Genomic DNA, 24122 nt, shown 5'->3' with positions numbered 1-24122 from the left:
AACAGTCTAATGTACTCCTCTGTCTCTCTTTAGAAGACAATCTCTGGTCTGTGGGCTTTTAATACCCTGAGTTTATTGTCCATACTTTGGGTTTGGCTTACAAATTCGACCTGCATGTGTCACATATGGTGTGCTAGTGTGTGTTACCTTGGCAGAAGAGCAAGCTGCAGGTCTCTGCTACTCCCTGGTAGAGTGCTGAAGAATCACGTGAGATGGTTGCAGTGTCTGCAGCATCTGCAGTGTGGAAGGGGAAATGTCTGGCATAGCTGGGTGAGCTGCCTGGCGAGCAGAGTCTGCAGTGTCGACCTGTGGTGGTGGCTCAATAACCAGAAGGATGTGGCGGCGATTTATCCTGTAGATACCCCCATCAGATTGGATGATGTAGAAGCGTGGTTCTTTGCACACTTCCTTCACGATGCCCAGGCAGTCGTGCCCCTTGGTTGTCTGCATCCCGATGACCTGTCCTTCTGCCAGTGGCTGTAGCGGGCAACTTGAGGAGTAGTAGTACTGCTTTTGGATGAGTCTTTTCTTTTGGAGCTGGGCAGTGACCTGCTTTGTGTTGTTTGGGGCTGGCGCTAGTAGTCTGTTGCTGACAGGAAGAGCTGAACGTGTCTGTCGTGACATCAGATGCTCCGCAGGTGAGCCCAGTGTTTTGTCGCAGGGGATGTTCCTGATATTCAGCAGGTTAAGGAAAACATCAGTCCCATCTCAATGAGACCGCTCCATCAGTTGTTTGGCGCAGCGGACTGCCCGTTCAGGTAGTCCAATTGACTGTGGGTACTCGGGGCTGCTGGTGACATGAACAAAGTCCCACTGCTCGGCAAACTCCTTGAAGTGCTGGCTTGTGTAATATCTTGCATTATCAGTGATAAGGGTGTGAGGTGACCCATGAACAGAGAAGTGTCGCTGGAGCTTTGTGATCACAGCTGCTGAAGATGCATTGCAAAGGAGGTCGATTTCAAACCACCCTGAGTATGAATCTACCAGCACAATATATTGTTGTCCATGCCACTCAGTAGCAACTGTGGAACTGGGTGTGGCTGTAGGGCTTCTTTCTGTTGGTGTGCTCGGGTGATATTGCAGACTGTGCATGATAGGAGCTTCTCTGTGATGTCATTGTTGGCCAAAAGACTGTCATCCTAGCCCTGCACTTGGTTGACTCCAAGCATGGGTGAGCTCTGTGCATGATATTGATGTATTCTCGTTGCAGGGAGTGTGGAATGACAGTTCTGTGACCCTTAATGACAATGCCATCTTCCATTGCTAGCTCATCTCTGTAGTGGAAGAAAGGAAAAATAGGGACGGGAAGCTGGCGCTCTTTGTCAGGCCAACCATGTTGAATGACAGTGCTGAGAGTCTGTAAGACTTGGTCTTGTGCTGTGTGGGCCCATAGCTCCTCTGGCCTGGCAGTTGAAATGTAGCTGACAGACATTACGTCAAGTGTGTCATTTGTAACTGATGCTTGGGAAGTACTCACGTGTGGGGACCATGAAAGGGTAGATACATGTGCTTACCCTTCTTGTAGACCAGTGTGATCTCATAGGCTTGTAACTGCAGCAGCATTATTTGCAGGCGGGCAGGAGCTGTGTGGATCGGCTTCTTTAAGATTGTGACGAGAGGTTGGTGGTCAGTTTTGACGACCGTTTCCTTCCCATAGATATAGTCTCTGAACTTGGTGCATGCAAACACTACCGCAAACAGCTCCTTCTCAATCTGAGCATAACGTGTTTCTTTGTCTGTGAGCATGCAAGACGCATAAGCTACCGGCCTCTCATCCTGTAGACATGCAGCTCCGAAGCCATAACGTGATGCATCACAGGTCAGTGTGACTGCTTTTCTCACATCGTAGTAGGATAAAACAGGAGAGCTGGATAAGCATGATTTGAGGTGGTCAAACGCTTGCTGGTGTCGTGGAAGCCAACTCCATGCTGTGTCTCTGTGTGTGAGCTGTCTCAGAGGTGCTGCAAGCTCACTGAGTTTTGGGATAAACTTCCCAAGATAGTTCGCCATGCCGAGGAATCGCTGTATGGTGGGGACATCCTCAGGGACTCTCATTTTTGTATAGTCTGAGTCTTATCTCTCGTGCTCGGTCTAGCACCTTTTTTACATTAGCATCATGCTCTGCACACTACAACCCCGACGATGATGTAATCTACTATGATGGCGCATGGATATCCTGCAAACAGCTGCTCCATTGAGCATTGGGAGACTTCACTTGCTGAACTTATGCCAAATGGCATGCGGAGGAATCGGTAGTGACCAAAGGGTGTGCTGAATGTGGTTAGCATGGATGACTCGTGATTGAGCTTTATCTGCCAGAATGAGCTCTTTGCATCAAGCACTGAGAACAGTGCTGCACCTGTCATATGGGTGGAAACTTCTACGCTACGCATCAGGTAGTTGGGTCTCTTTAAGGCAGTGTTCAGATCTGTAGGGTTAATGCACAACCTTATTTCCTGTTTGTCCTTTTTGTGTGCTACGACCATGGATGAAACCCAGTCTGTAGGCTCGGACACTGTGGTCATGACACCTTTGTGTGTCATGCTGTCAAGCTCTGCTTTGACTCGTGCTTGCATCGCCAAGGGGATGCGGTGTGCTAGACGGATGACAGGCTGTACAGCTGGTTGAAGGGTCATGGAGTATGTGATCGGGAGTTCTCCAAGTTCGTCACTGAACACATCTTTATACTGGTCAAAAAAGTATTTGGTAAAGGTCAACATTGGTTTCTGTGCTGATCTGGTGAACGTGTGTTCGCAATGTTACAAGTCCCAGGTGCACACATGCACGAGATCCCAGCAGTGGTACCACATCACGCTCCACTAGAAAAAAAGGAAGCATGTGTTGCTGTCCATCTAGACAACAAGGCAGTGTGACTAAACCAGCAGTCTGTATTCTGCTGCCTCCACAAGCCACTAGATTGGTGGTTTTGCTGCATTTCACAATTTGCCCCTTGAGAGTTGACCGAGAGTGTCTTCTGATATTACATTGTATTTTGCTCCCTTACATACTTTGCCTGTATTGGTTTCTCTTTACATAGCTATTCATTTCATTGGTGACTGACTGTTGCTTGGCTAGGGCCTTAGTGTTCTCCTCAGTCATCTCATATATTCGGCAGATTGAATTGGCTTTAGATAAGGTTAAGTCATTGTCACGTAGCAAGGTCTTTCTTATACTGTCATTATTGATCCCACACACTATCCTGTCACAAACCAGTTCATCTGTCAAGTCTCCAAAATTACAATTCTTTGCCTTAATCTTCAAGTCACTGATGAAAGATTCTATTGTCTCACCTTGCTTCTGGTTTCGTGAGTGGAACTTGTGTCTCTCCAAGGTTTTGTTGTTTTGAGGGTTGCATATGTTTTGAGGGTTGAATTTCCTTTTCAAGCACTCTGTGTCCTCTCTGGACTCAGCTGGACTGAGGACGGCTCCGCCGTTACTTGGCGCTTGTACTTCTGCTGCATAAACAAATGAATGCTCCGTTTCAATGGCCTCCACTCCTGCGAGATTGAGGAGGATATATGCCTATGTTTTAGCAGGCTTGTTTGAGTGAGCCTTCTCTATGAAGATACCGTACTCTTGTTCAAAAACCCACCAATTTTCGGCGTTGTTCCCGTCAAAAACGAGAGGGTTGGGTCTGCAGAATCCCTCCTCCTTCAGGTCTCTCCGCACATTAGCTGAGGGCAGCGTTATCTTCTTCCCTGCTCAAGAGGAAAGAGGGAAAAGAATTCATGGGAAACTCATAGGCGATGGATCCGTGACAACTTCTGACACCATGTCGACGAGTGTGTGTGTGAAATGAGTGGCCTCTCTTTAAATCTATGAGGTGGCTTTATTGAATACTCCAGCAACCACACAAAACATGTACAAAAACCTGGGGGGCTAGTACACTGAGCGGTAACATACTGTGCATGCTCGTTTCTGCAGAGGTTCATACAGAACACCAGAATGGGCTACAGTCGAGAACTGAGAAATTATGGAGAAACCCAACAGTTTCCACAATGAGCAAACACATGGTGACTGTGGGGAGAAAATACAAATTAACTGGAAGAAACATAATTATAATATTAATAATAATAATAATTGTTGTCATCTTAAATCCTGCAGCTCTGGAGTCAGAGATATCTGAAGAATATAAGAGAGAGACAGAAAGAGAGACAAAGGGAGAGAAAAAACATGAGTTAGTGACATGCAATTGAATGAGGGGGTAGAGACACAGAGATAGGGAGAGAGAAAAGTGATCAGTGCATGATGGGCGTTCCTCCAGCAGCATAATTTATGGTTGGTTAAGGGCTCACCTGAGGAGGAGCCTGTAGCTGAAGGCTCGACCTCTGTTCTACTCTTACAAAGTGATCTATTTGGTCATGTTATGAGCTCTTTGATATATGAAGGGGCTTGATTGTTAAGGGCTTTATATGTGAGGAGCAGGATCTTGAAATCTATTCAGAATTTTGCAGGGAGCCAATTAAGAGAGGCTAAGACAGGAGTGTGGAGGTGAGGGGACTGGGAGAGCACCTTCACCTGCACCACAGAGGATCAATCAGCGCAGGAGAGATCTGTTAGCTGATTGATCCTCAGGTTGAAAAGGCAGCAGCATGTCACAGTTTTGTATTTTCAGTGTTCCTCTCATGTTCCCTTCTGCCTTCCTCTGTGCTCCACCCTGTGATTCTCCTGTGTTGTTCTCTGTGTCCCTCTCCTGAGTTCCCCTCCTTGTCCCTCTGTGCTCCACCCTGTGATTCTCCTGTGTTGTTCTCTGTGTCCCTCTCCTGTGTTCCCCTCCTTGTCCCTCGCTATGTTTCACCCTGTGCCTCTCCTGTGTTCATCCCTGTCTTGGTTATTGTATTTTGTTTTCGTTGATAAGTTTGTTCAGTGCTTCCTGTTTTATTTTGTAGTCCTTGCTCCCTGTGTGTTTTCACCTGTTTACTTCCTGCCCTCATCAGGTTCACCTGTTTGTCTTTTGCCACCTGTCTTCACCCGTTTACTTCCTGCCCTCATCAGGTTCACCTGTTTGTCTTGTGCCACCTGTCCCCAGTTACTCATTAGTTCCAGTCTGTATATAAGTCTTTGTGTTTCCTCCATGTGGTGGTTGGTTCGTACTGTCAACGTTCAAGTGGAAGGAGACGTAAGAAGGGGAGGACCAAAACACAGAAACTAAATAAGGTTTAACAAAAAGTGTATTTATTTAACAAGAATTCTACAGGAAAACAAAAGTCGCACTCAAAAAGAGGAGTGGAACACAGAACAGGGCAGGATACAAACTTACGGAGTAACGTGACGAGAGCTGACGGGACACATGAACAGAACCAGAATTGACGATGACGGACAGGACCAGACCAGAAATGACGATGATGAACCAACCACCACATGGGGGAAACACAAAGACTTATATACAGACTGGAACTAATGAGTAACTGGGGACAGGTGGCACAAGACAAACAGGTGAACCTGATGAGGGCAGGAAGTAAACGGGTGAAAACACACAGGGAGCAAGGACTACAAAATAAAACAGGAAGCACTGAACAAACTTATCAACGAAAACAAAATACAATAACCAAGACAGGGATGAACACAGGAGAGGCACAGGGTGAAACATAGCGAGGGACAAGGAGGGGAACACAGGAGAGGGACACAGAGAACAACACAGGAGAATCACAGGGTGGAGCACAGAGGGACAAGGAGGGGAACTCAGGAGAGGGACACAGAGAACAACACAGGAGAATCACAGGGTGGAGCACAGAGGAAGGCAGAAGGGAACATGAGAGGAACACTGAAAATACAAAACTGTGACACAGCAGAGCTGCCTTGAGAGAAAGAGACAGACACTCAGAACAGAGACACACACTCAGGACTGAGGCGCACAGAGGACTGAGACAGCTGGACCCTTTAAGTTGTATTTTGGAGAGTTTTGTTTAAAAAGTTTAAAATAAAGGTGCTTAAACCTGAATGGTTCATCTCTGGTTGCTGTGGTGAGAGCCCGTTGGCATGGTCAACTGCCACAAGGAGTAATAAGATCTCTCCTTCTAGATCCTGTCAGCACTCGTGCTGCAGCATTTTGTAGCAACTAGAGGCTTTTCACAGACTTCCTGTGACACCCTGATAATAAAGAATTACAGTAATCCAGTCTAGAGATAACAAATGCATGAACTAGTTTCTCAGCATCCTTCTGAGACAGGATGTTATTAATTTTCATGATATTGCACAGGTCGAAGAAGGCTGTCCAAGAGACGTGTTTTCTCTGTGAGTCAAATGACATTTTCTGGTCAAACAAAAAATTTGCTTGCAGTAATAGCTCATCTGAAGCACCGCACCATCAATCCACTTAAAATGATTAATGCTGACAGTAGACTACATTGACGAAGCAAAATAAATGAAAGTATCACATCATTGATGCAAAATGTCTATTGAGGCTCTGTAATTCAGGGTCTATGGGCTGATGTATGAAATCTAACACAAACCTTTGTCAAAACACTACTGATGTGGCCTTTACACTGGGAGAAATGTTTTGAGAGTTGCCAGATTAATCTGGAGCTGAGGCTTCATATTCACTGATTGACTGTGCTTATCTTTCTCAATGTGCATCTATAAGTCCTTCCTTTTCTTGTCCAGTACAAGTAGGCACCAGACTAAATATCTGACATTAGCTACATCTGTAGTAGTCTGCAACCAACAGCCAATATATTTTGTTTTTTAATGTGGTGAACATTCCTCCTTTCCTCTCATCCTCGTATTTTCTCGCTATTCTTGGTATCTTTTACTATCCTGCTATCCTCCTGTCAAGTTCCTCAAGTTCAAAGTTTTTATTATTCTGAAGAGGCTCTGTCAGTTAAGTTAGAGAAATACTTTGCTCTCCCCAGAGGACAAAATATGAGTAGCTGTCAAATACATTTACCACAGTTGTGATAAAAGGCTTTATGCAGTGTTGTATTGTAAAGCTCATTTTACATGTTATGAGGAACCTCTCTGAAAGGGTCTCTGCAAGACAAAAATCATATACAACATATATAAATGCTCTTCATGGTTTTCTTTGTAAAGTTGAAAATACTTGATGTTTCTCTGATTTTATATGAGAGAATATTTTTGTTTAATTTCTTCATCACTGCAATCTTCATGCACTTTTAATCATTTAGTGTGAGATGAGGTGTAGATTTAATAAAACAAAACACATACACAGTTCACCGTGTTATTCGAGGACCCAAATGCAAACACAACTCTAGAGACAGAGGATACTTAATCAAGGATTTATTCCAAGGGTCCCAAACTTCTAGCATGCTATGTCTTGGGTTCAGAGGAGGCTGGGAAATTGGCAAATGAAAATTCACTGATTATCTATTCACCAGCTATTGCACTTTTCCACTGTCCATCCTGGGAGAGGGATCCCCTCTGAGGTTACTATGTTCTTTCCCCCCTGCTAATAGGGTCTTTTTGGTAGATTTTCTTTACTGTTATAGATGGATTAAGGACAGAGGATGTCACACTTTATTAAGCCCTATGAGACAAATTGTGATATGTGAATATAGGCTATACATATTAAATCTGATTGATTGAAATGATTCACCCCTCTATTGGCATGGTGGATAATGTAGATAATGAGTGAAATTTCATTTTTGGGTGAACTATCATTTTAAGGTGTGGTGAGCAGGTGGATTCAAATGCAGGAGACAAGTCTAGGTGAAAAACAAAAAAATGTCTTAATTCAATTGTGGTTGCTACCTTTGACGTTCTCTGTGATGTTAGAGCAGTCAGGCAGTCACAATAATTCCTTAGCCAGCTTACAGCTTCTGGAGTCTCACCCAAAAAATTTGATTCAAATGCAGAACAGACAGAAGTAAATAGCTCAGACAGTTAAGATGAGAAAGTAGTGGAGGCTTTAGTTACTGATTGATAAGGACAACCTGGAGCAGTGAAGATCTTGCCAATGTGATGGCGATGTGCTCAAATGATTCTGTGACAACTGGAAGTTCCGCAACCAGGATGTTGGTCTTGGTATATGACAGCCTGGGGGTGAGGTGTGATTGAGTGTCATGAAGTCCTGGTGGTTAAGACATGTCTCAGTGGGGCAGAGAGGGTCAAGTTTGTTTTCAGTGATGAAGCCGTGGGTGAGTAGTGTCTTTCTATTCAAGAAAACAGTATTCAGCAGCATGAACTGTTCAGTTTTGTTTGCAGATGCTGATGCATGCGATGTGGGAAGAACAGCACTGTTAACAGAGACCAGGGACCGCAGTTTGCTAAATTAGATTCGATTAGATGAACTTTATTTATTTTATTATTGAGGGGACCCTCTCTACGGAGGCCGCCATTTTTTTTTTTTATTAGTCCAGATTGGACAAACTAAACAACTTTTGGTCCGCATTGTTGTGTCACAGTAGCAGGTCAACATTCACGAAGAGTAAGAACACAAAGAGACAAGGTGCAAAATGACTAAAATAATAAATATGACTATATGTAGTAAAATGAGTATGAATATGAGAAAAGTAAATTAATAAATTGACAGTTATTCCAGCAGTAATTACTTGTAAGTAAATAGATGAATGAATGAATGAAAGTGACAGTCACAGCATGTAGCAGAGGTAGTCAGACATGGCAATGACAGAGAGTCCAGGAAGTTGTGCAAAGAGATTAGTCCATTGTCTATTGTGCCTCCTGCCATCACTGAGAGCTGTTGTAGAGTCTGATTGCCAGGGGGACGTAAGAGTTCTTAAGTCTGTTTGTGGAGCAGGATTGAGACAGCAGTCTGCCACTGAACACACTCCTCTACCTGATGATGGTCTTGTGCAGAGGGTGGTGGGCATTGTCCAGTATGGACAGCATTTTGTCCAGGGTCCTTCTCTCTGCTACTGTCACCAGAGAGTCCAGCTCTGTGCCCACCACTGAGCCAGCTCTCCTCACCAGTCTGTCCAGTCGGGCAGAGTCCCTGTCCTTGCTGCTTCCTCCCTAGCAAACCACAGCATAGCAGAGGATGCTGGCCACCACAGACTGGTAAAACATCTGCAGCAGTTTTTTGCAGATGTTTAAGGACCCCAGCCGTCTCAGGAAGTACAGACGGCTCTGTCCTTTCCTGTGGAGTGTCCATGTTTGCTGTCCAGTCCAACCTGTCATCCAGTTGCAGCCCCAGATATTTTTTCAAATCCTGACCACCTCCACATCGACCCTGTGGTGGCAATTTCTGTGAAACAAGCACAAAGTCAAACACTTCTTTCTGAAAGTTTAATTCAGCATCTGCAGATGGACTCATCAGTACACATCACCTGAATGACATGCACAAATGAGCAAAGAACATAGGAGAATCTGTGTTCTTATAACTCTCAGCCCCCTCCCACTAAGCATGCAAAGGTATTTATTACCCTCCTGTAGTTTCACTCAGTTGAGGAGACATCCTGTCCTTTTGTTTACATGTTCTGTGGATGACCCCCCCCCTGTGAGATCCCAGTTGTTTGATCCCAATCAGAGATACCATGAGAAGCAATAAAGATTTGGTTTCTCGAGGCCATACAACTCAACTCTCTTAAGCCACCATCGTAAACCTTAAGGTTGCCCTTAAGGTTGCCCTTGATGGACACAGGTTGGAGATGTGGTTTCTTCCTTCTGAAGTCCACCACCATCTCCTTGGTCTTGGAGGTGTTCAGCTGCAGGTGGTTGGACCTGCACCACCCCACAAAGTCCTCAATTATGCTCCTGTACTCCCCCTCCTGTCCATCCTTGATACAGCCAACTATCGCAGTGTCATCTGAGTATTTCTGCATGTGGCAGAGCCCAGAGTTGTACTGTAAGTCAGATGTGTACAAGGTGAAGAGGACGGGAGAGAGCACGGTCCCCTGTGGTGCTCCAGTGCTGCTAACCACTGTGTCTGAAGTGCAGTCCTTCAGTCTGACATACTGTAGTCTCTCTGTGAGGTAGACTCTAATCCATCTCACCAGGTGTGAGTCCACCCTCATCTCTGTCAGCTTGTCTCCCAGCAGGAGGGGCTGGATGGTGTTGAAGGCGCTGGAAAAATCAAAGATCAGGATTCTCACAGCACTGCTCTCCTTGTCCATATGAGAATAAGCCCTGTGTAACAGATAGAGGATGGCATCCTCCACGCCCACCTTCTCCTGGTATCCAAACTGCAGTGGGTCCTGTGTGTGGTGGACCTGGGGTCTGAGGAGATAGAGCAGCAGCCGTTCAAAAGTCTTCATGATGTGGGATGTTAGTGCAACTGGTCTGAAGTCACCCGGCTCCCTGGGGTGTTTTGTTTTCGGAACATGAAATCTTCCAGAGCATGGGGACCCTCCCCAGCTGCAGTCTCAGGTTGAAGACATGCTGAAGTGGCTCCCCCAGTTCAGCAGAACAGACCTTGAGCATCCTTGGACACACTTTGTCCGGGCCCACTGCTTTCCTTGGGCGCACCCTCCTCAGCTCTCTGATCACCTGTGTGATGGTGAAGGGGAGGGGGGTTGAACTGTCCGTGATGATAGTGGGGAGGGGGGTTAAAATGTCCGTGGTGGTGGGGAGGGGGGTTGAACTGTCCGTGGGTGTGTCGGGTGGGGGGGCTCTGCAGTCGGAGGTGATGATGGACGTGGTGGGGGTGTGAGGGTGTGAAGTGGGCAGTCACTGGCTGTGGGAGCTGGAGTATCAAACCTGTTAAAAAACAGGTTTAGCTGGTTTGCTCTCCCAGCATCCCCCTCTTCTGTGCTGCTGCCCTTCTTCTTGTAGCCTGTGATGGTTTTCATGCCATCCCAGACCTCCCTCATGTTATTCCGCTGCAGCTTGTGTTCCCTCTGTACTCCTCCTTTGCCTCTTTCTCAGCTGGACCTTGAGTTCCTCCTGTATGCACTTCAATTCAATTTTCAATTCAATTTTATTTATATAGCGCCAATTCATAATTTACATTATCTCAAGGCACTTTACATTTAAAGGTCAAGAACTTACAACAATATTAACGTAGAGAAACCCAACAGTTCCCACAATGAGCAAGCACTTTGGCGACTGTGGAGAGGAAAAATTCCCTCATTAACAGGGAGAAACCTCTGGCAGAACCAGGCTCAATGTGGGCGGTCATCTGCCTCGACCGGTTGGGGTGAGGAAAGAAAAGTAAGGGGGGAGGAAAGGAGAGATGGGTGGAAAGCGGGGGTGAGAAGAGAGAGATGAGGTGGAGAGAGAGAGACCGGGAACAATTGGGCACCGATCACTATCAGGGCTGACTATAACAATAACAATGTAGTGATCTACAACAGGATTATATATATTAATGAATTACTGAGTTATTGTAATTAATGTTAACAATGGTGATGGTAGTCGTTGTTGTCCTGCAGTCCCGGTGCCGGAGTTATCTGAAACGAGATAGAGAGAAGAGCCAGAGGGACTATGGGAGGACAAAGTGACACTTTGACATGATGACATGTTAAAATAAATAAATGAGTAAATAAACAGGTGTGGGGGGGCAGAGAGACAGAGGGAAGTGATGAAGTGCTCAGTGCATGATGGGAATTCCCCCAGCAGTCTAAACCTATAGCAGCACAACTAAGGGATGGTTCAGGACTCACCTGATCCAGCCCTAACTATAGGCTTTGTTAAAGAGGAAGGTTTTTAGTTTTACTTTAAATGCTGGGACAGTGTCTGCCTCCCGAACCCAGAGTGGGAGCTGGTTCCACAGGAGAGGAGCCTTGTAGCTGAATGCTCTACCTCCTGCTCTACTCTTACAGACTCTTGGAACCACTAGAGAGCCTGTGTTTTGGGAACGAAGTGATCTACTTGGATAATAAGGTGTTATCAGCTCTTTGATATATGAGGGGGCTTGATTGTTGAGGGCTTTAAATGTGAGGAGCAGGATCTTGAATTCTATTCTAAATTTTACAGGGAGCCAATGTAAGGAAGCTAAGACAGGAGTGATATGATCTCTCCTTCTAGTTCCTGTCAGCAATCTTGCTGCAGCATTTTGGACCAACTGGAGACTTTTAACAGTCTTCATGGAGCATCCTGCTAATAGGGAGTTACAGTAATCTAATCTAGAGGTTACAAACGCGTGGACTAGTTTTTCAGCATCCTGCTTAGACAGGATGTTTCTAATTTTGTTAATATTGCGCAGATGGAAGAAAGCCGTCCCAGACACTAGTTTAATATGGGGGTCAAATGACATGTCTTGGTCGAACAACACTCCAAGGTTCCTCACAGTGGAGCTGGAATCCAGACTGACACCATCCAAAGTGACTATCAGGTCAGACAGTGTTTCTCTGAGATGTTTAGGGCCAATAACAACAACATCACTTTTGTCTGAGTTTAAAAGTAGAACATTTTGGGTCATCCAGGCCTTGATATCTTTGAGACATTCCTGAAGTTGAACTAGGCGATTAGATTCATCATGCTTCATGGAAATATACAATTGGGTGTCGTCTGCATAGCAGTGGAATTGTATGTGGTGCTGTCTGATAATGTTGCCTAAGGGGAGCATATATAAGGTGAAGAGTATTGGTCCAAGGACAGAACCTTGTGGAACTCCATGATTAACTTGCATGTGCACAGAGGAGTCATTGTTAACGTTAACAAATTGGAATCTATCTGATAAATATGACTTAAACCAGTGTAGTGCTGTTCCTTTAATTCCTATATGTTGTTCTAATCTCTGTAGCAGAATCTTATGATCTATTGTGTCAAAGGCTGCACTAAGGTCCAACAAGACGAGGACAGAGACAAGTCCATCATCTGATGCCATAAGAAGGTCATTAGTGACTTTCAATAGTGCTGTTTCTGTGCTGTGATGGGTTCTAAATCCTGACTGAAATTTTAACCGTTTCTATCACTTCAGCTCGTCTCTGTCACCGTCCTTAAACGCTCCCTTCTTCCTGTTAAGGATGTGCTTGACATCCCTGGTGATGCAGGGCTTGTTGTTAGGGAAGCAGCGTAGAGTTTTAATGGGGACCACAACATACATACAGAAGTTCAGGTAGTCCGTGGTGCAGTGGCTGACCCCCTCGATGTCCTCACCATGTGGGTCCTGCAGGACGCTCCAGTCAGTAGATTCAAAGCAGTCCCTCAGAGCCTCCGCTGCCTCAGGAGACCATTTCCTGAAGGACTGTGTGGTTGTGGACTGTCTCTGGATCCTTGTCGTGTGGTGTAAGCAGGACCAGGTTATGGTCAGACTTTCCCAATGGGGGCAGAGGAATGGCAGTGTAAGCTTCCTTCACGTTGGCGTACAGGAGGTCTAAAGTCCTGTTCTTCCTGGTGGGGCAGCTTACAAACTGGTGAAAGTCTGCCAGTGTGGAGTCCAGTGTGACGTGGATTTTAATCCCCAGAGATGGCGATGAAGGCGTCTGGGTGCTGTGTTTGCAGCCTCAATACGGTGGAGTGGAGTAAACACAAACAACAATGGCATGGGAAAACTCTCTAGGCATGTAATACAGTCTGAGTCCTACCACCAGCAACTCAATGTCTCTGTTGCACTCAGTCTCCTTCATCCACTCCCAGACGGGCAGAGATGATTTCACTTGTGGTCTGAGGTGGGCCAGGACCAGCCTCTCCAGAGCTTTCATCACATTAAATGTGAGGGCAACTGGTCGGTAGTCATTGAGGCCAGATGGAGTTGTCTTCTTGGGAACTGGAACCAGGCAGGACGTTTTCCACAGCAACGGTATCTTCTCCTGATGCAGGCTCAGATTGAAGAGATGCTGGAGAATACAAGCTAGCTGGTTGGCACAGTCAACCGTCTGGTCCCGGGCCTTGCTTTGATGAACCCTCTCCAGCTGTTTCCTCACCTGGCCCGTTGTCACAGACAGGCGGGGGAGGTGGAAGGTGTAATCCCTTCAGTTGAGGAGCAGCACTTTGAAGGTGGGGGGTTATGTCCAATGAGCACTACAGGGGGGGAACAGTGTGGGGGGGCAGAAGCTTTGGAAGCAGTGAGGGTGTTTGGAAGTCTGAGAGTGTGGTGGGGAGGACAGATGAGGGCTGTGTACTGAACCTTTTGAAGAACAAATTTAGTTAATTTGCCCTTGCAGGCTGCCTCCTGTCTGCTTTTTGCCTTAAACCCAGTTATTTCCCTCTTTCCAGACCACACATCCCTCAAATTGTTCTGCTGGAGTTTTCACTTCCTCAGCTTTCCCCTCATGTTGTATGACCTTCTGTTCGTGTCTGTCCCCAGACCTGAAGGCTTTCTTCTTCTTGTTGAGAAGAGCTTTCAGTTCAGTGGTGATCCAGGCCTTGTTATTCGGAAAGTAGTGCACAGTCCAGGCTGGCAAGGTGGTTTTATGTATTCTGTTATGCAGTCCAACATGCTGTTGATGTCCTCCCCATGTAGCTCACAGAGTGGATTCGAAGCAGTCCTGCAGTGCCTCAGTGGCCCCCTGAGTCCACCTCCTCACATTCCTTGTGGATGCAGGCTGTCGCTGGACAAGAGTTACATATTTCGTCAGAGTATGGGGAGGGCAGTGGCACTGTATGCATCCAGAGCATTTGCATATAGAAGGTCCAGTGTTTTACTGTCTCTTGTGGGGCAGTTAACATACGAATGAAGTGATATATATAAAAGCTTTGGGATGATGAGTTTGAAGCCTTGTAGTGTAGTGAATGGTGTCTCTAGCTACAGTGGCATCAGCTGATGGAGGAATGTAAACAGCGACAGCGATGGCCGACATAAACTCCATCGGCAAATAATATGGGTGCATTCCTACTGCTAGCAGTTCAATGTCCAGGCTACAGAGACACTCCTTCTGATTAATATGTCCGGGATTACACCATTTTTTACTCACATATAGTGCAATCCCTCCTCCCTTCTTCTTACTGCTCTGTATAACGTCCATCCGAACAGCCGCACTGTAGTCCAAGAAATCCAAGTGCAACCATGTCTCGGTGAAACACAACAAGCTGCATGGTATTCCCTCTGGTTCTTAGTCATTGGCTGAGCTCGTCCATCATATTCCCCAAGGATCTCACGTTTCCCATGGTGACCGCAGGAACTGAAGGTTTATGTTTCCTCCCCTTCAGTCTGGGCTTAGTTCCAGCTCTGCATCCCTGGCGTCTCCTCTGTAGCTCCTTCGGAATTTCAGGTTTCTCGCTGGGCAGCATCACAGGTTTACTCAGCACAATCAGCTGGTCGCATGAGTAAACAACGCTCAAATTGAACAAATTGACAAAAGTAACAAAAGTCGGGAGCTGCTGTAACAGGCTGCCACCTAGCACGCCAACTAGTCGCACGCAGTTGGCATTATGGCATTGTTACAAATAGGTGAAGAGCTTATAAGACAGTAAGTGCACAGAAATCTGCTGCTGTCAGCTGACATAATGTTATAATGGTTGAGCTTGATTTCGTTAGCTGCCTGAACTAATGTGTGGCAAGGGATGTTGCAACTGGGGGTCTCCCAACAAAGCCAGACACAAACCACTCAGGTTTCAGAGTGGCAGCTCTTCTGCTGCCTTTATATTCAGGGAAGCCAACATCTATCAGCTGTGTTGATTACCCCCCTGGTACTGTTGGAGCCACTTCCTTGACCACATAATGCGATGCTCAATTTCCCTTCTTAGTTTCCCACCAGTTTTATGTCTCAATCTCTCTTTTAACAGCTTTAAAATCATCACCAAAAATCATCAGGGATGATTCTACCAAAGTCAGAAATTAGGGCTCTACATTAATCCATAATGACATGATTGGATAACTAATGATTATGACAACCAACCAACCATGACCAAACTGACTGAATACTTGTGAACATGCGTTATGAGTATAAGGCACGCTAATGATATTAATATGTTCCCAGACTCTGAGTTTTTTTTTTAATGTACCAACAGTCTTTAAATGTCCTGTTGAGTGGAATAAGATTACAAATTACTAAAAATATATCCTTTGAAAACATTTTTCCATTTGGAAGGTGAGGGGTATGAAACTTTTGTATCCCCCTTTGACTGACACTGACGACAGTTACTTCTAACCTACAGTATTTATTGCATATCTGGCCAATGATTACTTTCTTTTTTAGACAGTAATTTTAACCACAGAGTTTCTTATTTATTTGAAGCATCAGAAACTTTTCTTGGACACTTCCTTTGGCCACTCCATAATACTAGTAGCAGTTGGCTTTGTCATCTCCTTTGTTACAGTTACTCCCCTCTGCATGTAATTAGAGTATGTCAGTCATCATCTCTGACATCCACATATAATTACCATGTCACTCTGCTTATTTAGCTTAGTGGCACAGCAGTGTCTTTGTGTGTGTGCATGCATGTGTGGAGTGTGTTAATGTGTGTGTTGTCTATTTTCTAATAGTTTTCTCTGCTGTTTTCTGTCTCAGGTCTTATCACCACAACCTCAAGGAAACTGGACCGTGAACAACAAACAGAGCATGTTTTGGAGGTTTGTGTGTTTGTGTGTGTGAGAATACTCACCACACATATCCAGTTCACAGAACTTGAGGAGACACATTCAGGCACCAACATGCAGAAACTAAAATAACTTAATAAACATGTATGTCATTTATTTTCACGAAGACCAAATTATGTTGTTTTTAGCCAGTCTGAGTTCACCACACAAAGTGCTTTACAGTAGAGTGGTTCCATTCACCCATTCACATACATATTCATACACTGCCTCTATGTGAAGCACTTTCACACATCAATCACATATAGCTGTCAGGGGCAATTTGGTATTCAGAATCTTGGACAAGCTCGCAGAATGAGGGGAGACTGGGATCGAACCACAGACCTTCTGGTAGGTAAATGACCCACTGTATCTCCTGAGTCAAAGCCGATCTCATTTGAAAAACAAAAATATTATGTGGTGATCAGATTTGAAATCGTGGAGGTTACCACAAACAAATCAACGTCTGTGCACTGAGACATGTAAAAAATACCAGTAGCAGATCCTTCATATATGGCCCACATTTGTCTTCACACAGCTAAAAGAACTACCTCTGAATCGCGTCTCAGTGATCAGATTGAAATGCCAAGTCTGAACTGATCATTGAATTTGTATTGAGTCTCTCACTCTGTTCCACCCGTTCAGGTGATGGTGTCAGATGGGGGTCCTAGTCCCAAACAAACTATAGTGTGGGTGATGGTTCAGGTCCTGGATGAAAATGACAACAAGCCCACGTTTCCAGAGAAGGTCTACCAGATCAAACTTCCAGAGAGAGAGCGGAAGAAAAAGGGTGAGCCCATCTATCGGGTGTTTGCCTACGACCGTGACGAGGGGCCAAACAGCGACCTTTCCTACAGTATTGTGGATGGCAATGAGGATGGGAAGTTCTTCATCGACCCCAAGACAGCAGTGGTATCTTCACGCAAGGCTTTCACTGCGGGGAGCTACGACATCCTAACTGTGCGCAAACTAATCATTAATGAAGCATGTCTGCTAGCCTGTTTTAGGAGATTTTAGTTGAATATATTATGACCACATATTATGACAATATTACCCAAAAAAATTTGTGACATTGGACTAACTTCTATGCGGTTTTGCTTCAGATCAAAGCAACAGACAATGGGCGTCCTCAGAAGTCCTCTACAGCTCGCCTGCACATTGAGTGGGTCCGTCGACCTCCTCCCTCAACTCTCCCACTGCTCTTTGATGAGCAATTCTACAACTTCACAGTCATGGAAAATGATAAGGTGGCTGAGATCGTGGGCGTGGTGTCTCTGCAGCGGAGCTCTGCCCACTTATGGTTTGACATCACAGGTAAAATGCACCTGTGAGGATGATGTCTGTCAGCGAGTGCAGGTCTTTGTGTACTGTGAGCAATTGTGTGCCCAGGCTCGGTGCATGGTGTGAGTGGGGCTGACAGTGTTGGTGTTTGTTTATGTATATGAGGTGCAGCTCACGTATTGTGGCCCCGCGGCATGATCTGTTGTGCTCTGCCCATCCCACTCACCATGGCAACTGCTTGTCCAGCTGACAGGTCTGTATATTGTGTGGGAGATGAAGCAATTAGAACTGTTCGTTTTCATAGAGAACTAAAATACAAGATACATAAAAGTTTATTTGTGTTTGTTATCCTGAGACTGCTTTTTTCACTTTAGGAGATTTAGTTTTATTCTTGTTAATAGGATTAATTTATTTAGTTTCTTATATCTCTGCTCAGAGAAGCCACAGACTTGCTCTACATGAAGAACACTGTCAGTCTGTAAAGCTAGTGTGTTCCCCTGTAAAGAGGAAATCAACATGGTAGACTTAAATCCCTTTGATCCGTCCAAATTCACTTTTGCCCACTTGAAAGGCTTAACCAGATTATGATATGCCCAGCGAACTAAGTCTAATTTTCATGCATTATGTATAGTGGTTCTGGTAAAAAGGATAATTCTAATAATGTGTATATTTGATTCTAATTTCTATTAGATTAGATTTCAATGCCATAAAGCACAACATATACACTTGATAGTCCCCTTGCTGAGATGTAAGCACTGTGGGCCCCAGGTCAGGCCAAACTAGATGGAAAACAGCAACAAGGTTCCAACAATGCACCATCCATCTTTCCTTTTATTGTCACTGAGCAGTGACAGTCATTGTGTATCCAGCTGGAGATACCTTCTTGGCTTGTGCTTTTGGCTAACTATAGCATCGCCCGTCTCCTCTATCTTTCTCTTTGTGTCTGGGCCCATTTCTCTCTCTGTCTGTTCACACTCTCCTATTTCTCTGTGTTAACAGCCTCTCTCAATCTCAAACATTAAATATTTTCTTCAACTATACATTAATGTCTATTAACGAGAGAATCATCATCATGATCATTATTGTCACCATCATTAAACTTTAGATCTTTAAACAATTTAGCATTACTGCAGTATAAGAGTATATATACAACCCCAAATCAGAAGAAGTTGGAGCGGCATGTTACATTTCAAAAACTGAGAACAGTGATTTATCAATGATCTTTGTGAACTGTATTACAGTGAAAACAATACAAAAGCACATTATTTGATTTCTGCGTTTTGATGTGTGCCACACATTATCTTTTGTGGCCAAGTCAGGATCGCACGCAGGCCAGTCCAGCACCCACACCCTCTTCTTCCGCAGCCATGCCTTTGTAATGTGTGCAGAATGTGGTCATGCATTGTCTTGTTGAATTATGCATAGATGTCTCTGGAAAAGATGTCGTCTTGAAGGCAGCATGTGCTGCTCCAAAATCTCTAAGTACTTTTCGGCAGTAATGCTGCTTTTACAGAAATGTAAGTTACCTGTGTGTGTGTGTATCATCAGCAGGCTAATCCGGCGGAAATTCAAAAATACTGGGGTTATTTAAACATCAATTTCTTTCATTGGCAGAACGAGAGAAACATACTCGCCATTGTCGCGCTGTGCTTGATTTAAGGGCCTTACAGACCATCTAGACTCATTCTATTTAATTACTAGCCCTTAATTGCCTGGATGGCAGACATTTATGTATATTTACAAATAAAATGAAGCTGAGCAGACAAAACATAAAATATATTATGTTCATACTGTCTGCAATGAAATACAATTCAAATTAAATTTAGAAATCACTGCTGTAATTTTTTTATTTGTATTTTCCATACAGTCCCAACTTTTTCTGAGTTGGGGTTGTGTATATATATGTGTGGGTGTATGTGTATGTGTGTGTGTGTGCGAAGGCTTTACAAAAAAAGCTTTACCACAACAGTTGAAATAATGGCCCTAAATAATGAAAATTATTTTTTTATGTTAAAGTGCAAAAAGGTTATCTGTTAGAAACAAATATCAGTATCAGTGTGAAAACCCATGACCCAGTGTAGCATCACAAAACCAAGACCACTAACAATTTCCCTCTGGCAAAATCACTAGTGTTCAATAAAGTGACACTCGGTAGACTGCACTCATCAGAGGCAGCTGTGTCTCTACCTGTCTTGTCTTGTCAGTCTGTAAACCTCATTTCCTTGCACATCATGTCATCTTCCTGATGTCCTTCTCGAGCCTGTCAGTCCCTCCTGTCTCACCTTCTTTCTCCTCTCTCTCCTCAATGCTTCTTGCCTGGAAGGTCCCAGGTCTTTCCGTGAGATGTTCTATATTCTGCAGAGCGCTTGTGGCAGGAACTGTTCCTCAGAAGGTATCTCGCTTTCAACTTCCACTATTCCTCTTTGCTATCTTTTTTCCACTGCCTTTTTTCCCCTTATTTTCTTTTCCCTTATCTCTTCTGTTGGTGCTCATCTTCCAACCCTTTGCTGATTATCCATGCTGCTGATATATTCCTATGATCAGTTGGTTGGATGGGTGGATCAGATCCCACAAATGCTCAACCTGAGCAGATGTCAGTCTGTGTGGTTATCCCATATGTGTGTGTGTGTGTGTGTGTGTGTGTGTGTGTGTGTGTGTGTGTGTGTGAGTGTGTGTGAGTGAGTGTGTTTCACTTTAATGGACTACATTGCCGCTGAGGTTAACTGACGAGATGAAGCTTTAGTAAAAAGGTTTCACAACCTTTTAATCTACTCCCATGTGAACAAACCCAAGGTTACCTGGGTGACAGCCTATCTAATGACCTGCTGTTTGCACATTCCTAATGGAATTTATGCATTCCTTCATGCAGCACAATATTAAGGCAGGTTCACACATGCACAGAAATGTTCCACTACTCATTGACCCATTAGCTACTCTAATGGATCTATTCGACTGTTGGGCAACTAGTTTGGGACTGAATAAGCATAACATAACTTGTATCACCCTATGTCCAGCAAAAACACCATACCCCAAGCCCCCAGTGCCCAAATCATTCCTTCAAAGCCAGCAGACAGCATTAAGCATCCAGCTTGTCAATTAAGTCCCTCACAAAATGTAAACAGTGTGAATATAAAAAGGCAAGTGAGACATGGGAGAGCAGGGAAAGAGACAAGCAAAAGAGAAAACAAGCAATGAAACTGTATGAGGAGTTTTGGACTTGTATCTTGTATGTTGAAGAAGCAAAGAAAGGCTGGCATGTAACCCTAAACTCGTGTGATTTGTTGTCAGCAGTGCATAATGCTGAGCTATCCATTCATTTTAATGCATACCAACTTAAAAAATGTGTAAAGCTGGATACAACTACAGAGGGTGAATTGTGAGGTGTGTCTTTCGGAGGTGGTGGAGAGAGGGGCTCAGCAGTCTACCTTAGAAACAAAAAACATTGTAAAAGGATGAGTAGAGAAGCTGGAGCCGCTGTATAATAGAAAAGAGTAATTTCTAAACCCCTCACCCACACGCTACATTGCAGAATACACACAGACCATATGCATGCTCACACCACATCCTCTAAACACACACCAGTGATCCATTTATAGCTGAAGCTGCTTGTGCCCCACCCAGCAGACTGAGCTAGACAGACACACACACACATTTACAGAGAGGGTACATCTGACTGAATCACACAGCCTCAGTCTGGTCAACATAATCTATACACACCCACATGCTGCAACTAAAATATACAGTGTATATACCCACATAGACCTCAACACAAATTGTATGTGCACATTATTAAGTCTTTATATAACCATGGAACACAGGGTTAATTCAAATTGTATATTTGGACATTTTAACAGTTGTGGCTGTGGGTCAAACCATTCTTATATGGCTGTAGGTCAGAGTCATCCACAAACCAGAAGGTCAGTGGTTTGATGCCTGGCACCACCAGTCTGCATTCCAAAGTTTCCTTGGGAAAGATACTCAATCCCAAATTGCCCTCAAAAGACCAAAGAAAGAAATATAGAATGAGAGATTGAATTTAGATTCAGATGACAGTTTTTTCACATGTGCAAAAAAAACTTTTCTTTGTCTCTCTGCTTCCTGTTACTAATGTTCTACTGCAATGTTAGGTGAGGCATCAGTGTGTTCTTTAGTGAGACAGATGTAGAAAACAATTTGAAAAAAGAGCAGTTTTTTTTTGTCTCCCCTACTTTGTGGGTTTTCTTTCTCTGTAATTTGGCATCAGCAGACCAGAGGCTTTTTCCAGCCTCAGCAGGCTTTTGCACATCAGCTAAACTTCACCAAATATAATAATTCATAGATGAAATTAGAAATGCCTGACTATTCACATTAAGTTTGAGGGAGATTAAGCAAATAAATTATTATAAGAAAAAAAACGCACAGCATTAAAGAAAGATGGAATCAACATTAAGCAATGATATCTGAAAAAAGATGAAAGACCTGGGTACACCCAATGTTGACAAATATAGTGAGGGAGTTTCAACGGGTTAAATGTTTAAACTGTACCACAGCAGCTTTAAGAAAATTGCATTATTTCCATTCAAAAATGTGAAGAACTGTTTGCACCTAGCTCATTTTAGTATTCAGTATTTAATTTAAAGAAGGTTATGTTTGTTATTAAACAGTCCCAGCTGTTTGCATTTAGTTCATTAATTTTCTTCAACAGGAGCTGGGTTGCCTGTTGCTTGATTCTATTAGGCTAAATCATATTAATATATGTCATAAATCAAAAAATAAACATCATATCAGAGTGGATAGAGGATGAAGGTGTTTTTCTTCTATTACTCCTGCTTCAGCCTGTGACGTCATCAACAACAAACATTCTCTCAGCAGTTTGAGTCTGCTACACACACAAACACACACACATTTTAAATGGTCTGTATTTATTTAAATAGCACTTTTCTATTCCTGATGACCACTCAAATCAACTGTACATTTTTTACATTCACCCATTCACACACACACACACATACTGTGCATCTATGTGCAGCACTTTCTCTATGAGAAGGGGGCAATTTGGCGTTCAGTATCTTGCCCAAGGACACTTCGGGAAAGGGCAGGACTAGGATCGAACCGCCGACCTACCTGTAATAGGACAACCTGAGCCACAGCCGCCCATGTGGCCCAATGACATCATCAATTCTATAGTAAATTATACAGCTAGAGGTCTTGAACCTATGATTTCTATATGCTTCTAATCAAATCAGCATGTATGCAGTGCAGACAGTAAATGGAACACACACATAAAAATGTTGCGTTGTTAGTGTGCTTGCATGGCCTGTGCTTCACTGTTTCCATGGTCTTTTCAGTGTTGGTTTGCAGGAGTGTCTCTGTCTGTATGTGTGTAACCATCATATTTTATTCTGCAGGTCTGGATTCAGAGATGCCTGCAGAATATGAGAGAGAAGAGAGAGAAAGAGATATAGAGAACAACATGACTGGTGGGGGTGGGGGGTGGGGGGGATTCACAGGGAGCCACCTGTATATGGCATACTTACAAAATATCTGGGTGTTTCAGGACATGACTGTAAACAATTGGTCCATAAAAAACGGTCTGGTGTGAAAATGTATTAACATATTCATCATAACTGTTGTGTGTTGAGTGCATCTATATGATTGACACTATGGTGACAATTTGCCTCCCCCTCCTCTTGTTTTACCTTCCTTTTGTGGAGCAGGTGGGAACAGTGACAGTGTATTTGACGTAGAGAAGTCTGTGGGCACTATTGTCATCGCCAAGCCTCTGGATGCTGAGCAGCGCTCCTTCTTCAACCTGACAGTGCAAGCCACAGATGGCACCAACATTGCATACACACAGGTACCACATTACCGCTACTTACCAGCCGTTCATTGTTTGGTGTGTATATACTTGTACCCCACAACTGTACACGCCTTGGGGGAGAGGTGGGGTACATACTACACAGTTTACCAGTCAGTCATAGGACTGCCACTCAGGGACAGAAAACCAATCATTCTACACATTCACACCTATTGACAATTTAGATTTGTAAATTAACCATTGCTCTGTGGAAAGAAACAGAAGTGCGTAAAGAAAACCACCCACCCAGAGAAGAGGAGAACATGCAAACTCCACACAAAAAAGCCAGTTGAGACCCACAGCCTATATCAATTAATGAATCAAATTTTATTTGTCTAGCCCATATTCACAAAACACAATTTGTCTCACAGGGCTTTACAAGCTGTGACTTCCTCTGCCCTTAACCCTCATCAAGAGTAAGGAAAAACTCCCAAAAAAACGTTTTAACAGGGGAAAAAGAACGTAGAAACCTCAGAGAGAGCCACATGTGAGGGATCCCTTCCCCCCGGACGGACAGTGGTGCAATAGATGCCATGTGTAATGGAGAATGTCAGAAATATAAGAGTAATTACAGTGTATGTTGTAACTGTGCTGCCACATCATATTTTTGATATTTATGTTTTTTTGACTCAGTTTAGCCATTCCAATTTATGGTCTGATCTAGTCCCATTTATTCAAAAATGAATAAGGGGA

General features: G+C 44.0%; 1 protein-coding gene across 9 annotated transcripts in view; it reads left to right on the top strand.

The window, feature by feature from the left end:
• The window catches only part of fat3a (FAT atypical cadherin 3a), a 184378-nt gene that overhangs the window by 102029 nt on the left and 58227 nt on the right, over positions 1-24122 (top strand). For 6 of the 9 annotated variants that reach the window (XM_069534009.1, XM_069534013.1, XM_069534010.1 and 3 more), the window contains exons 4-8: positions 16248-16309; positions 16958-17272; positions 17416-17626; positions 19917-19985; positions 23290-23429. In XM_069534009.1, the coding sequence (XP_069390110.1) occupies positions 16248-16309; positions 16958-17272; positions 17416-17626; positions 19917-19985; positions 23290-23429 (797 nt within the window). The remainder of the gene's footprint in view (positions 1-16247; positions 16310-16957; positions 17273-17415; positions 17627-19916; positions 19986-23289; positions 23430-24122) is intronic. The other 3 variants (XM_069534014.1, XM_069534012.1, XM_069534011.1) reach the window with 1 other exon arrangement.

The sequence above is a fragment of the Paralichthys olivaceus genome, chromosome 11 (assembly GCF_024713975.1).
Source record: "Paralichthys olivaceus isolate ysfri-2021 chromosome 11, ASM2471397v2, whole genome shotgun sequence".
In the NCBI taxonomy this organism is placed as follows: domain Eukaryota; kingdom Metazoa; phylum Chordata; class Actinopteri; order Pleuronectiformes; family Paralichthyidae; genus Paralichthys; species Paralichthys olivaceus.
This window is presented reverse-complemented; position numbering and strand designations above follow the sequence as displayed.